General features: G+C 39.2%; 1 protein-coding gene across 4 annotated transcripts in view; it reads left to right on the top strand.

Moving 5' to 3' along the window:
* The window catches only part of fat2 (FAT atypical cadherin 2), a 136,844-nt gene extending 128,834 nt beyond the window's left edge, over positions 1–8,010 (top strand). For all 4 annotated transcript variants that reach the window (XM_071458163.1, XM_071458161.1, XM_071458162.1 and 1 more), the window contains 2 exons: positions 125–405; positions 7,029–8,010. In XM_071458163.1, coding sequence (XP_071314264.1) covers positions 125–405; positions 7,029–7,525 — 778 coding nt within the window. In that variant the 3' untranslated portion in view covers positions 7,526–8,010. The remainder of the gene's footprint in view (positions 1–124; positions 406–7,028) is intronic.
* The last annotated feature ends 6,625 nt before the right edge of the window (positions 8,011–14,635 follow it).

Genomic DNA, 14,635 nt, shown 5'->3' with positions numbered 1-14,635 from the left:
CTCCAACTTTTCTCTCTCATTTTTCTACAACTTCTCACACATCTACTGAATTTCAGATAAATAAGAATTTCAGTATCTGTAATCACTCCACAAAGATTAATATCATACTCGTTGTCACCCACAGCTATTTCCAGCCCAGTCTGGCCAAGAGCCTTAAAGCCGACAACCAAGAAGCGAACCCCATCGAGATGAGCTCACTAGTTGGTCCCACCAACGACCTTGACCACACACCATTCAGGTCGCTTCGCCCACACAGCCAGATCGGTTCGTCAGGAGGCGGGGTTTCCTCTGCAAAGACACAGGGGCCAGTGGTGTGCAGTGTGGCCCCCAACCTCCCTGCCAGGCCGCCGTCCAGTTCTGACAACGACTCGATCAGGAAGAACCACTGGGACATGGACTATGAAGGTGGGTTTATGTTTGTTTCATCTCATCTCGGGATGTGGGAAATTACAACAGTGTTTCATTATTTACTGTCATTTTCTAAACAAAAAGATGAATCAGTTGGTTGAAAAAAATAATTGGCACACTGATAAAGAAAATAGTTGTAGCCCTAGTTTGTATCAGTGTACTGATATTTTAAAGGAGACTTAATTGTATAATTTATCAAGTGTGAACATACAACGCTCTGAAATTAGCATTTTTTATTGTTAAATGTACATATTTACATTTAGGGTATATTTTTTAGTAAATAAGTTAGTAATGCAGTTTATTTTAAAGTAAATCTAACACTAATTTCAAAATCCTTTAAGGAAATGTCAGTGAAGAAAAAAAAAAGTCAGTGAACAAAGAGCGTTCTCTATTATGTTATGAAACGGCACATTGATCCAAAAGGTCAGAACAGACTGAACGATTCCGTCACTCAAGGTCACCGCAAACAAGTATTTAATGGTCATGCAGAGTGGGGCATCATGGGAAACAGCAGAATGCCTGTCAACATACGACGCTGATTAAACTGTGAAAGATGAAACATTCATAGACGAGGCCGATTAGATGAGATAACATCAGCAAATAAAGTGATTTCTCTGTTTCATCTCTCAGCATCTTTAATTTCCACTTTCTTTTGTGATTGCTTCTCTCTGTTCTTTCATATCTCGCTCCTTTCTTACTGTGTGATTTTGTCCATATTCTATTCTCATTCTATATTCTGTAACACGCTCACTTATTCACCCATCTTTTGCTCTATTCTCCTGTCTACCTCTCCAAATCTCTCTCTTTTGTTTCTCTCTCACCCCTTTTCTAAGCCCCTTTCATGCAAGAACCCAACTGTATCATATTAATCTGTAGGGATGCACAATATTATTGCCGACATTTGATATGTTGATTGTGTGTGTGAGAAGAATGCTTATTAATTAATTAATTAATTAATATTTATTTTACCCTGATGGCATACCTGTAGATACAGACATAAACCAAGAGAAACAACATTCGATTCTACTCATGAAAAATAAAGAATGAAATAATTTCAGTGTGGACAAGCTGTAAATTATATGCCGCATTTATTTTTGGCTTAAAAGGGCCTTTTCTGTTAGTCACAAACATCACTGTCAAAATCCAGTCACATAGAGTCAAAATAAAAGATATGTCATATGTTTATCCATTACTTTTAATTTTATGCTCATCTGTGACAGAGCCTACTTTGTCTGAAAAAGTCTGTTTCAATATGAGCACTATAAATGAATCATGGATCATCTTAAATAATGACCGTGATATTACAGTGACGATGGTTTATCGATACGTGTGATAAATAAGTGGTATGGGTGCCATAAATGACCCCAGCTCTGTAACAGTCATGCTGAACAGCAGCTGCTTGGTGCCGTTGGAGAACCTCGCTGATGCAACAGTATCTTTGATTTATTTAACAGCAGCAGGCATGAATGTGTAAGCATGTTTCTGTCTCGGTGTGAACACAGTCTTAGTCACGAATCGACACAGAGGCTTATGCACCACGGTCCAGGACTTCAACCACCTCAACATTAAAGTCAGGGAAGAAGAAAAAAATTATAAAAGGCATAACATTAAAATACAAAAATGTTCTTCCAAGAGGGCTGTTGTCTTCTTTTTTCTTCTCTTTTCTTTTCTCTTCATTCTTTCTCACTTTCCCCTGCTCTCATCACAGCCTCTTTCTCCTCCTCGCTCTAAACACTTGTATTTCCTTTTTTCTCTGTTGTCCTCTCTCCCTTGTTCTCCACCTTTCTTTCTTCATTCATCCCTCCCTTTGTCTCTCTGCTATGATTTGTCTGTTTCTCTGTCCTCCTCTTGTGTTCCTCTGTCGTACTCTCTCTCTTTCCTCCTTGAATTTCTCTCTCCCTCTCTCGCTCTCTCCTTTTGTGTGCAGCATTTTTTTTTCTTCTGTCATGTAACAGATCAATACAGCCATGAGTCATATATTCACTGCTATGTTCACGAGACAGATGATGAGAGGCAGATCTGGTGTTCGTCATGCCATCGTTCCCCAGGCAACGCCAGCCTGGCAGGTCATTCATCTGCTTGACCTTATCGCAGAGAATAAAGGACACATTCCTGTAGTTCTTCACTTGTTATCTGACTCGTTAAAGGGGACAGTGGATAAATCCTCTACATCCTTTGCTTTCGGTTTGCCCTGTGACCCCAAGACTAAATCTGTTGACCAGACCCCACCTGTCGTATGAGCACATGAGGTGATTCTGCTGACATGCCCACATTTAAAAAAAAAAACTCCCAAATCGTGAGTGGTCATAACTCCTTTGTTTGGCTAAGTATATCTAGGAAGATGACTATTGACACCGAATGTTTTTACCAATTTTCTATATTTTTTGAATTAATTAGTGGATAAAAAAGAAAGTGTGCAGCTGTAAGGATCTGTAGTTGAAACATGCAGGAATTTACGGCTGTCTGCCTTAAAATCAAATGCAGGTAAATTTCTCAATATGAAGCCTTCATGTTTAGCAAAGGGAAGTTTCATTAACAAGTCCTCATTTGTTATATGTTAAAGTCCTTTTCAAGGCTTCTTAAAAACCAAATCTTGGGAAACAACCATGTTGATCAAGGGAAATGCTGGTGAATTTCAAAGCACTGTCGTTAAACTACATGTCCCAAGTTCTCAGATCTTTCCATCTCAGCAGCCAAATGAAACCGAAGTGAACCCCCTCCCTCCCTCTGCTGCTGTGCTGTAAATACACACTGTGGTGAATTCTGACACTAGTTATGGTTTTAATTTTTCCTTTCATGCACTGTTTCACTGATTAATTGTAGGAAAAGGCCCAAAAGCTACAAATATTCATCACTTCACTGGTAAAATGCAAACCTGAATAATTAAATATATTTGCATAGTAGACTATTGAAAAGTAGCTTTAGGTGGAAAGTTACCTCAGTTTGGTGTTAAAAAAAATCTTCGAGAGAACAAAGTAATTCTACCATTTATTAACAAAGTTGCAGACTTGGCAGTGATCTGAGACTCAGTGCTCTGTTTCTGCACCTCTTGTTCATCACTTATGTGCAGAAATGCAAGTGTAGAAATACCAGCTGGAAGTTGGAATCTGAGCTGAATGAATACTTAAGTCTGCAAAAGGCAGATTTAAAGGATAGGTTTGGTTATTTTACTCTGAGTCTGTCTCTTGCAGATAGACACATTATTAATATTTTCCAACTAGGAAGATGCATTCATTTAGAAGGTTTTCTCAGTATGTTAATAAGAAACCTCAGAATCATATTTGCTGTTGTAAAGTAGGAGTATATAAATGTAACAGTAAGACTACAGGCTTGCAGAGTGACAGTGAACGACGGGGGATTACAGCCAACAGTAACTTTCTCAATGTACATTTGGGAATGTGACTAGTGCATCAAGATAGATTAGAAAAAGTACACAGTACTGTTGCAGCCTGTGGCACTTTTTGTTTGTGCAGCATCACAATAAAAAATAATTAGGTTATTGAGCTGTGCAAAGTGTGGAAATAATACCAGCAAATATACTGAGTCTGAGCTGAACATCCATGTTTGATGTCTATTAAGTCGACAGAGAGAGTGAAAATACTATTATTTATTTCACTTTGTCTGCTTCCTTTTCCTCTCATCTATTCTGTCTCTCTTCCTTCCCCTCTTGTTATCTCCCTTTGACCTCTATAACTCTTTCACGCCCTCTTTGACTCACTCCATCTTTATCTCTACTCTTGAATTCTTTCCCTGCTTCTTTCTCTCCCAAATCTGTTGTCACTTTTCACCTGTTTGTCCGTCATCCCTTCATTCTTTCCCTCCATCCTTTACTCTTGATTTTGCTCTCTTCCCCCACCATCTGTCTCTCAGCCCCATTTTCTATCTCTCTCTCTAAGTAGCTCTGTTTCTTGTTTTCTCTTGTCTCATGTTTTCTCTTGTACTTGGTTTCCAGACTCTCCTTGTAACTTCCAGTGTCACTTTGTCTCATTTTCTCTGTGCCTCAAAATACAAGCAGCGTGTAGTCTGCTCAGTATTCTCAGTGACTCAAGTGACAGCAGGAGGCTTTTTTTTAATGTTGTTTTGTTTGAACAAACTGTATAATGTGTCTGCCTTGTTAGTTGAGGGTTTTGGGGAAGAAGGGCAGGACTCTGAAGTGATAAACCTAAACCTTTGCTGCTAAGCGCTGATGGCTGCAGGGTGCTTCCTGTCAGTCAGACCATGTGAGCTGAGCTGCAACGCATTCCTACTTTGAATTTTGTAGTAGTAAAAGGGGTAGTAGTTGTTGTACTTTATTGGTATTGTGTTTATACACTTTCCTAGGTTGAATCTGGGGTTAAGTATCGTTCACAATTTGTCAGTGCTCATGCCATTACCATACCCGAGTCTCAGTCCCACCACAGTTTTTCCAAAATCTTACAGTACTTCAAAGATTACCAGAACCATACCAGAACTTTACCTAAATTAAATGCAGTTTAAAACTGGCAAACTGTGTCTGAAATGGAGATGCTATAAACACATTTCGGTGGGTGCCAAGAAGGGATTAAGATTTGAAGCCCAGCTGTGGCTGAATTACATTAGATAAGATCAACTGGGTATTTATTTTTAACTGTTGACTCGTACTGAAGGCTCCACAGTTACCTCGTTAAATAGATTTCGGCTACTTTTTAAAAAACTCTAAAATTATCAATGAACATTGTTGAAATAACAGCATCAACTGTGTATCCGCGCCACCAACAATGGATTTGAAGTGACACATAAATATTTAGTGATATTTGTCCATTTATTTATCACAAACATTTTTAATGAGGACAGCTTCAATTTACTTATTAACTGACTGGGACATTTTGAAAATAAACAGAGACAAACAATGTCATGGAGACAATATGTCTAAATGACCACAGATGTCTCTGGTTTTTCTATACGGCTGTTTCTTTGAGGTTAACATCTAACACACCTGCTGATACAACATTTCTGTGGCATTGATTGAGGTTCATCCGAGGGACACATGATTAAGCATGATCTGACTGCCACTTGTTTTTTTTGTGACGACACCGGAATTACTGTTGAATCGAATTGCTTCAAAAAATTACTACCATAAATCACTGTTAATTGATTATCGACTAATTGATTAATCTTTTCAGCTCTGAATAATATATCACTATATTGTCAAAAGACTTTATGACTATGTGCGACACACCCCAATGTTCATGCTCGTGAATTACAGGCAGGTGTGTCTGTCAACATGTTCAAGGGCAGATGCCAGCACCATGTTTTCTGTTTTCCTCACTTAAGCGTTGAACAATGCTGAGTTAGACCATTTTCCCTAAGAACAAATGATACAATAGACAGGCAATAGACAATGTCACAGAGAGAAAATGCTCTGAAAGGGAAAATAACTGGAGTATGAACCACTGCAAGGTCATCAACAACTATTCACCTGCCTCCTTCTCTTCCTGTTGTTAAATCTGCAGAAGAGGCTTTAAAATTTGTGTAACTTTTTACTTAGGATTAGCACACTGAAATTTATCATCAAATAAGTATTTCAAGGTTGGGGATTTTAGCTTGAGATTAGTATCGGAAGAATATTTAAATGATAAAGAACACACACAGGGACACACGAAAAGCTAGAGGAGGTTATCATCAAGGTTGCCCTTGAATTGTCTTAATGTCAGTTTAGAGGATTATTCTACTTTGGCCGTCATTAGAAGTGGTTCTGCCTTCCAGTAAAATGTGGTGACTTTAGGACATTTAGCTTTCTTCACTCCTCATCCTAATCATACCCACACCATTTCAAATCTACACTTGAGGATTGAATATGCAAATTGTCTTTTAAGCTTTTTTAAACCCTTGCTCAAATCCATCCGGCACACCAACAGCTGTCCCAGTGTTTATTAGCATTAATCTTATACTGACAACAAGAGGCGATTAGAGTTGTCTGTTTAATCTGAGAGGTGATCCGACTCTGTGGGTAACTTATTAGTCTGATGGGTAGTGGACTTACAGTGGTGTCAGTTTTTGGACAGTATTGTAAACTACTGTTTGTCTATTTTTAAACAGGGGAAAATATTTGTCCTCAAATGCATGCCGATGCTTTAAAAGGAGATTATGGGTCAAGGGGTCACTGAATGATTCAATGAGTATAAAAATTATGTGAATCATATGCTGTGGCCCTCGTGGTGAGGAGGTCTCTGAACACCTATGGGAGATTTTGGACCGATGTGTTAGACAGCGCTCTCCACCACCACCATCAAAACACAAAATGAGGGAACACCTTTAGGAAGACTGGTGTTCATCCCTCCAGTGAGTTCAGAGACTTGGAGAATCAATGCCTAGGAGCATTGAAACTGTTCTGGCTGCACATGGTGATCCAACACATTACTAAGACACTATGCTGGTTTTCCTTTCATTTCTCACCCATCTGTACATTGTATTATGCAGTCAAATATTATTGGCCTCAATAATGTAGTATCGCTCAGCTCTAATTCAAATTTGAGAAAAATACAACCTATTTCTTTCTGTTCTTTATATAATTTGATGATCAACAGATAAAACAATAAATCTCTGTAATATATCAAAACTAAAAGAAAATTCTGACGTTTCTTTGTTTCCTCTATCCTCAGTCTACCCTGCGGACCCTGACTACTATGGCCGCCCAACAGTCCAGGAGTTCCCCCAGTTTGACATCGTGGAGGACACTTATTCCACCTCCACCATGGATTCGCGGAGGAACTCTCGATTTGGAGGCTTCCCATTCCCGCTGGACCGCTGCGACCGCCGCGCACCCCTGCCACCATGCTACAGCAACCAGAACCTGGACGACTTCCTGGGTCCCGACGGGCTTCCTCTTCCTAGCTCCCAGTGCCCAAACGAGTACACCGCCATCAGCTACTACCCCACCCAACACACCCGCAGCCTTGACAACGTCTCGGGAGGTTACAAGAGACTCAGCATGCGCCTGAGCGTGGCTATGCCATCATATGCAGAGCAGGCCAGCCCGCCACCGGTGCCAAACCCCGCCCAGCCTCAAACACGGCCCACTGGGCAGAACCCGCGAAGCTACGATGGGTCAAGCATGGTGGGGAGCGATTACGGGAGCTGTGAGGAGGTGATGTTTTAAAACCATCTGCATCCTCTCCAGTGATTATTCACTTTTAGTTCCATATGGAAACCTAAACAGAACAAGCACATGCCACCTATCTACTGTTCCTCCACTCTAAGGCAGCTGTGTGCACACTTCTACACTTCTTCTTTGAAACTGCTGAACAGCAGCCCAGCGGTCTCTCGCTGTGAGACCTGAGTCATTTTTTCCACATTCATGGAGATGAAAGCACCATGTGAAACAATGGTTCAGATGTCTTTCAATTGTCTGACTTTTTAAAATAACGTAGTCTTGCTGTGCCAGACTAGACGGGGGTAATTCGGGACTCCTCAGTTACCTCAGTGGAAGAAGTTGGGCAGAAGTTCATGTTTTTGTCTGAGATACGCCACTGAGAGAACTCGTTAACAAGGGTTGTGAAATCATGAACAGTATTACTGACTTGACTGCGGACTGTTTTAAAGTCAAAAGAAGGTGAGACTCAAGACTTTTTTTTTTTTTTTTAGCTTCAACAGGGGTGAACACCTCAGAGGAGGGGTCTGCTTTCGAAACATGTCCTGTGTAGCAAACTGCATCTCCTGCATTTCAACAAGCCAGTCGCTCTAAAAAGACATCATCTTAAGCTCTGCCAAACATTGATGATGGTATGTGTACTGTGCATTGAACGATCTGATTGAACATAAGACAGCAGGCCTGATGAAAACACTGTTACCATGACAGTGGCCGGTGTGACATTCAGCCAGCGAGGCTCGTTCAGAAATGTCTTTGTGATGAAATCCTGATAAAGAGCTTTGATTGCATTGTATGAAAAGTGGAAACCAGCAAGGTTTATCATGTCCGCATTCTTATGCTGCGTGCTTGTGTTCACATGAAATTTACTGGGTCAGAAAAACACACAGATTTCAAGTGAGCCGAACATCAGCCCACTATTTCAAATTAAGCACATTTCATGCATTAACATTTCACTGTATTCATTAATCAGCTTGATGTTGTTCATGGTTGCTGTCAATGTTATAATGAAAGAGGCTGGATCCTCAAAAAAAGAAAAAAATGAAAGCCACAGACACGTGGTGATGTTAGTCGTGAAGTAGATGTATTTGAACTTAAACTGTTTCCATGACTGTTAATTCTGTAGCTTCTGAATCTGTAAGCAACTCTTTGTGGATTTTAATGAGTGTGAACCAGATCACAGTATTTTCTTTCGAGGAGATGTCAGTGTTTGTGATCAAGTTCTGCTCTGCAGTGTTCCTGCCATCAGTGATAAAAGAAACACTTAATGTGGAGAGGTAAAAAAATGTCTATGCAGCCATTTTAAATGGTGTAAATATGCAAGCTTCAGATAAAAGACATGCTTGTTTTGGTCTGGAGCTGGTTGTGCAGTACACAGTGTATTAAAAAGTGAATGTATTATACTGAATAGTAAAGTCTATGTTTAGCCTGAACAGCATTTTCCAAAGTAACTGTTTAACAGTTAAGAGCCACAATTTTCACAATTAAATATCACTTCAAACAAAATCAATTCATCAACATTTCTCTTATAAATATTTTAGGACAACAGCTATTGATAATCTTTATTAATCTGCTGTCTTGATAAATCACCTAAAGGCTTTGGTTTAAGAATCATCAAAAACTATTTAAAAAAGCCGCCGCATGTGTCTTTAAATAGCTTTTTTGTCTAATCCAGAGTTAATTATTTTACTGAACAAACAAATCGGAACACTTATTAAAAATGAACAGGTGTTTCATTTATGATATAAAATGGACAATAACAAGACAAACAAGCTTTCACATCTGAGGAGTTGTTATCTGCATGTTGATATTGACTTTAAAATTTTATTGTCGATCCACAATCGATTCAGCCAACCAAAATCAACTGAACGGTCCTTTCAGGTCTAAAAGTATTGGTTTCTCTTTGTTTTGTAATTAACTAAACGCCCTAAAACAAACCTACAGCGGTAGCCATGTAAATTACAGTACATGGGCTGACTGTGCACTTTGTTTAGGTACAACATAACACTGAATGTTAGCATGGCTACAGGGAGCCACATGGCACAGTGAGTGTGATGAATACAGCATGACAGCAAAACAGCAGATGTTTCGATTTTGCCACTCAGCAGTTACAGCCCTCTTCAGTCTACGTTCAAACACGAAGCTCAAACTGATTTTGTTCTGTCACTATGACAACCAATGTCAGCAAGTGACTGTACTGTGCAAACAACACACAACCTTGATCAGGTTGCTTCTGAATTCCAGTGCAGATAGACGCCTCAGAAATCAGATTTGAAAGACAGATTACATTTTCCACCTGTTTGGACAGTTTGTGTTTTGGTAAATAGATGGAGCACATTGCGTGTGTGCGTGTGTGTGTGTGTACACGGTGTTTACTGCTGCTGCCTCCATGTAAACATGTTGAGGTTGCAGATGATGCTTGTAAAAATCGACACCCGCATCCCCTAGATTTTTACACAGCTCTCGCACGTCGGGCAGAGACACAAGACGTGAGGGCACTGATTGTACTATGAAAGACATTTGTTGTAACGTGTTAACAGACTGGGTGATTTAGACAGCCGTTTAGACTACAGCTCTCTCATTTGTTCTTAATGTCCTGACTGCCGCGTCTCTCCCCATCTGCCACCATAATAGGCTAAATCAGAGCGCACACACTGCAAATATTAATACATATTCAGTCACTGCTGGTTTAACTGAGCTGCTGCTGAGCTCTGGCACAATCTCAGAGGACAGAAGACGGACAGGAATAAGACTTTGTAAGAAGTTGCAGTACAAAACTCAGGATGCAAGAGAGACTCGTGTGGCTACCACTGCTGTATCTGCAACCAGGCTGTATCTGCAAGTCTTTCTTGTCTTAAGGGGAAATCTGATTTGCAGCAAAGGTTAAAGCTCATTTTTCAATCACAGCAAACACAACAAAATAAACACTTTAAGTCTATCCTTACCATTACTGGAAAATATTCTCATTTGCTGTCTTCCCACGAGTTTGAAAAGATCCAAGATATTGGTTTCATCTCTGCAAGGTCAATGAAGAACTGTAGCTTTGTGGCGGCGTAAACTAGCTCAGCACAAATACTGGGAGCAGAAAAAATGCTAGAACCCATAATGATTTAAAAGAAAACTGTCCTTCAGAAACATATTTTTAAGTGTAAAGTCTTTCCCCCTGGATCTAACTATTCTCGTTCAGCTTCAATTCATATGTTAACTGCATTTTAACCTAGAATATCTGACTTTATTTCTACCCATACAACATGTAATATGTGTACTTGACTGAGCTGGGCTAGCTGTTTACCCCTGCTTACACTCTTTGTGCTAAGCGAACAGGTCACACAGCTACTTCTGTATTGAACGGCAGAGACAGAACTGATCTTGATCTTCTCATCAAACGTTCACTGCAGATTTAGCTAAAAATCTGATTATTCCCTTAAATGACATCGTCTTAAAGTTCAAAATGTATCGTCAAAATTTAAGACAAGTTCATTTTCTCACAATTAAAGGATCACTTGGATCTTGTTTTTGCTTAGCCAGAGACAATTTTTAGACAACACTGAGGCCATGGCAACTATTTTTCCTTTATTCAGGTTTTGAAGTTGTTTTGCTAAATCTGAGAATGTGTCACTAAATCCTCCTGATTAATGTCCACTGTTGTTAATGTAGAACATCTGTCAGTCATTAGTTGTGATTGTGACACCTGTTTTAATTAAAACATATTTTCTAGTCCTTTGTAAAGAAAAAAAAAAGATTTTATTATCTACAGGTAATGTGTTGTATATAAAGTCTGTACCTGTGTGTGGCTGTTTTTGTGCCGAATATGACGTCATTTGAATGTACGTTACATTTGTTTTCATTCATAAAGTTTATTTTTGTATCAATGTGGGCCTCCCCATGTTTTGCTTTGTTGTTTCTCTGTGAGAGATTTTATTAGGATGCCATCTTTCTGTTTTTGTTTTTCAATATTGTAAAGAGAATATGAATAAAGATATTATCTTCTATGAACACTGATCGGCGTTATCAGACTTCTTGTTGCTTTGTGTTCTTAGCTTCTGTCATAACAGAAAAGGTAAAAAAAAAATGAGAATAAAAAGCTGTGGGCTTCATCGCTGTCTCGAGAGAAAAGTGAAAAAAACTTTAAGCCCTCTCCAGACAGGCTTAGTGTTATCAGAGGAAATCATGGGTAATTTGAATCTGCCCATGCACATTGGTGATGTAAGTCACCCAGAAAGTAAAAGTTAATCTGAAACACATCTACTGAGAAATGTCCCAGCTCAGACATTTAATCAGCAATCAGCATTTCACGGGGAGCCGGTTTAGATAATCACAATACTGATAAGATCAACAACTTGTAATATATTGAGCCATATTTTATTTCACACAGCTGAGAGGACTTAACAGTTTTTCCTGCCATGAAAATATGTCACTAGTTCACAAATAATCTTATTTTTATTCCTGAATCCATTGTTTGATTTATGAAATTTCAGAAGATTTTCTCAAATAGCAGGTTTTGTTCCACAGACAGTCCAAAACCCTGAGATAGTTAAAGCTGCAGCTAGATAATATCTGGCAGAAAAACGACACCTTTTCTGATAATTGATTAATCTTTTATATTTTTTTCATGCAAAATGCCAGTGAGTTAATCAGTTCAGTTCTACTCATCACATTTAAAAACAGGGAGAGATGTCCTGAACTTTTTTTTTTTTTAACTTAATTATATGTATCTGGCACATTTAAATAGCAGCTGTAGTTTCCTAAATCTGACACATTTTATTTTCCACAAGCTTCTTCATCCAAATAAGGAAGGTCCCAGTTCAAAACTGTTAAGCTTATGTGCTTAAATTATTCATATGAATAAAGGTTTAAATGGGAGAAAGCAACATGATGCAATCCATGATTAAGACGTCTCACCCTGTCGGATTTGCTGGAACTACAGAAACACTGTGGTGTTACAGAGTGAGGGTTCTTCACTGACAGGAGATCTTTGGATGAGTGCAGACACCAGCTTGCAGAGAGATGAGATTTAGTTTGGCCTGCCATCATGATACCGACAAGGCCATTTGTCATTTTTAGAAGGTATATGATAAACAGAAAGGGGCCTGAGACAGAGCCCTGGGGAGCACCACTAAGGAGTGCCCTGGACTGTGATCTGAAATTCTGTAACTGAACAAAGAGAGTGGGACTAGACAGATATGATTTAAACCAGGTAAGAGAGGTGCTTATTGGACGATTACCTCTCATGGAGAATATTATGAGAAATTGTGTCAAAGGCTGAGCTCAAATCAAGGAGTACAAATGTGGTTAACAGCCCAGAATCAGCTGCCATCAGCAGGTCGTTGGTGATTTTGACCATTAAAATGTGTCAGATTTAGGAAACTACAGCTGCTATTTAAATGTGCCAGATACATATAAGTAAAAAAAAAAAAGATCAGGACATCTCTCCCTGTTTTTAAATGTGATGAGTAGAACTGAACTGATTAACTTACTGGCATTTTGAATGAAAAAATATAAAAGATTAATCAATTATCAGAAAAGGTATAATTTTTCTGCCCAATATTCTCTGGCTGCAGCTTTAACTATCTGCTTTTCTTTGTCTGGCTTAGCAGTTAACTGGATATCTCAGGGTTTTGGACTGTTGGAACCTGACCAATGACAGTCTTTCAAGTATTTTTGAGAGGAAAGGCAGGTTTGAGATGGGACGATAGTTATTCAGATTGTTGGGGTCTGCAACGGTTTTTTCAGAATTAAACTAAGGCAGCAGGCACATGACTTTATGGTTTTATGAGAGTATTTAGCAGCTGCAAGGACATAAGATATTAAAAAGCACTCCCTACTAATGAAACACTTCTGTGGGTGATCGCACTGTGCACCATCAAAAATAATCACAAAATGAAATTGGTTAAACAAGACCTATAGTGAAAGTATTTGAACTGTGATCTGCTCATCCTCCCATAAATGATAAAATAGAAAATAATATATGGCAAATAAATCAATGAATGGGGAACAATGTGTCGACTTAAAACATGGGTGTTGATGCAATCACGGCAGCCCTAAAAAGTACTTTTTGATGGTGTTCAAGCCAGTTCCTCTAATCTTTAACAGAGCGAAGCAAAATATGTTGGGGTGTGATACTACATTTGCACAAAGTCAATGAACTGGGTGGAATGATTCAGAGGATTATTCAAGTGTGTCTGAGTTCGAGTTGATATCTCATTTCCTAATTTTCTTCTGCAAAGTGTCTCATAAAGGATTGCAATGACTTAAAGTTGTGAGGAAATGAGCAGGAGCTGTAGTCATTTAATTCCCCAATAACGCACACATTTATAAATAATGGGTGCTTGTGTGTGTATGTGTGTGTGTGTGTGTGTGTGTGTTATGGAGAGAAAATGAGATAAGGGCTGCATGACACAGTGAACGTCTGACAGTCTGAGACTTTGTGCATACTTAAGTGTGACGGGATGAAAGACGTGTGTTTGTGTGAAACAGAGAAACAAAAGAGAGAGATGGAGGCGCTGAGATAAAGGTGTGACAGTTGGTGTCTGTGTTTCAGACTCATTACAACAGAAGCAGCTCTTATCTGACCCAGTCAGCTACTTTCTGCCACATCTTGACATTACCTGATAAGGCGTGTGTGTGTCTTACCGTTGTGTGGACACGTCTTTGTTCAGAACCATCTAAATGTGAGGACATTTTGGTTTTAGGGTTAAAGAGATAAATGACTAGACCCATCTTTTTTGTTGAGTTGTGTACTTACATTATCCCAAAAGTTTCCAGCGGTTTTCAAACCAAGCAATCAAGGTAATGGTCTGTTTCATTTGGTCGTCTGTAAATGGTGTCATATCTTTAATCTTTTTTAAAACCACATTTCTACGACACGCTTCTTAGATCTTGGTCATTTTTAACTGCATATTTTAACGAGGCTCCCTGACGTCATGTGTCCGCTGAGTTTCTACCAGATTTAATCACCAGGTCTGTTTGAGGAGAGGAGTAGGAGACCTCTTTAGATAACAGATAACTCCCAATGAAAACCTTCTGGACAACTGACACTGAAGGCATCCTAACCAGGAGGAGCTGACTACAGTCACAGCAGCGTTGGTGAAGACAACGACTCCCATGATCCCATGCTACATC

Source organism: Trachinotus anak, unplaced genomic scaffold (assembly GCF_046630095.1).
Source record: "Trachinotus anak isolate AG129_WGS33_773 ecotype Australia unplaced genomic scaffold, CSIRO_AGI_Tana_v1 ptg000021l, whole genome shotgun sequence".
In the NCBI taxonomy this organism is placed as follows: domain Eukaryota; kingdom Metazoa; phylum Chordata; class Actinopteri; order Carangiformes; family Carangidae; genus Trachinotus; species Trachinotus anak.
This window is presented reverse-complemented; position numbering and strand designations above follow the sequence as displayed.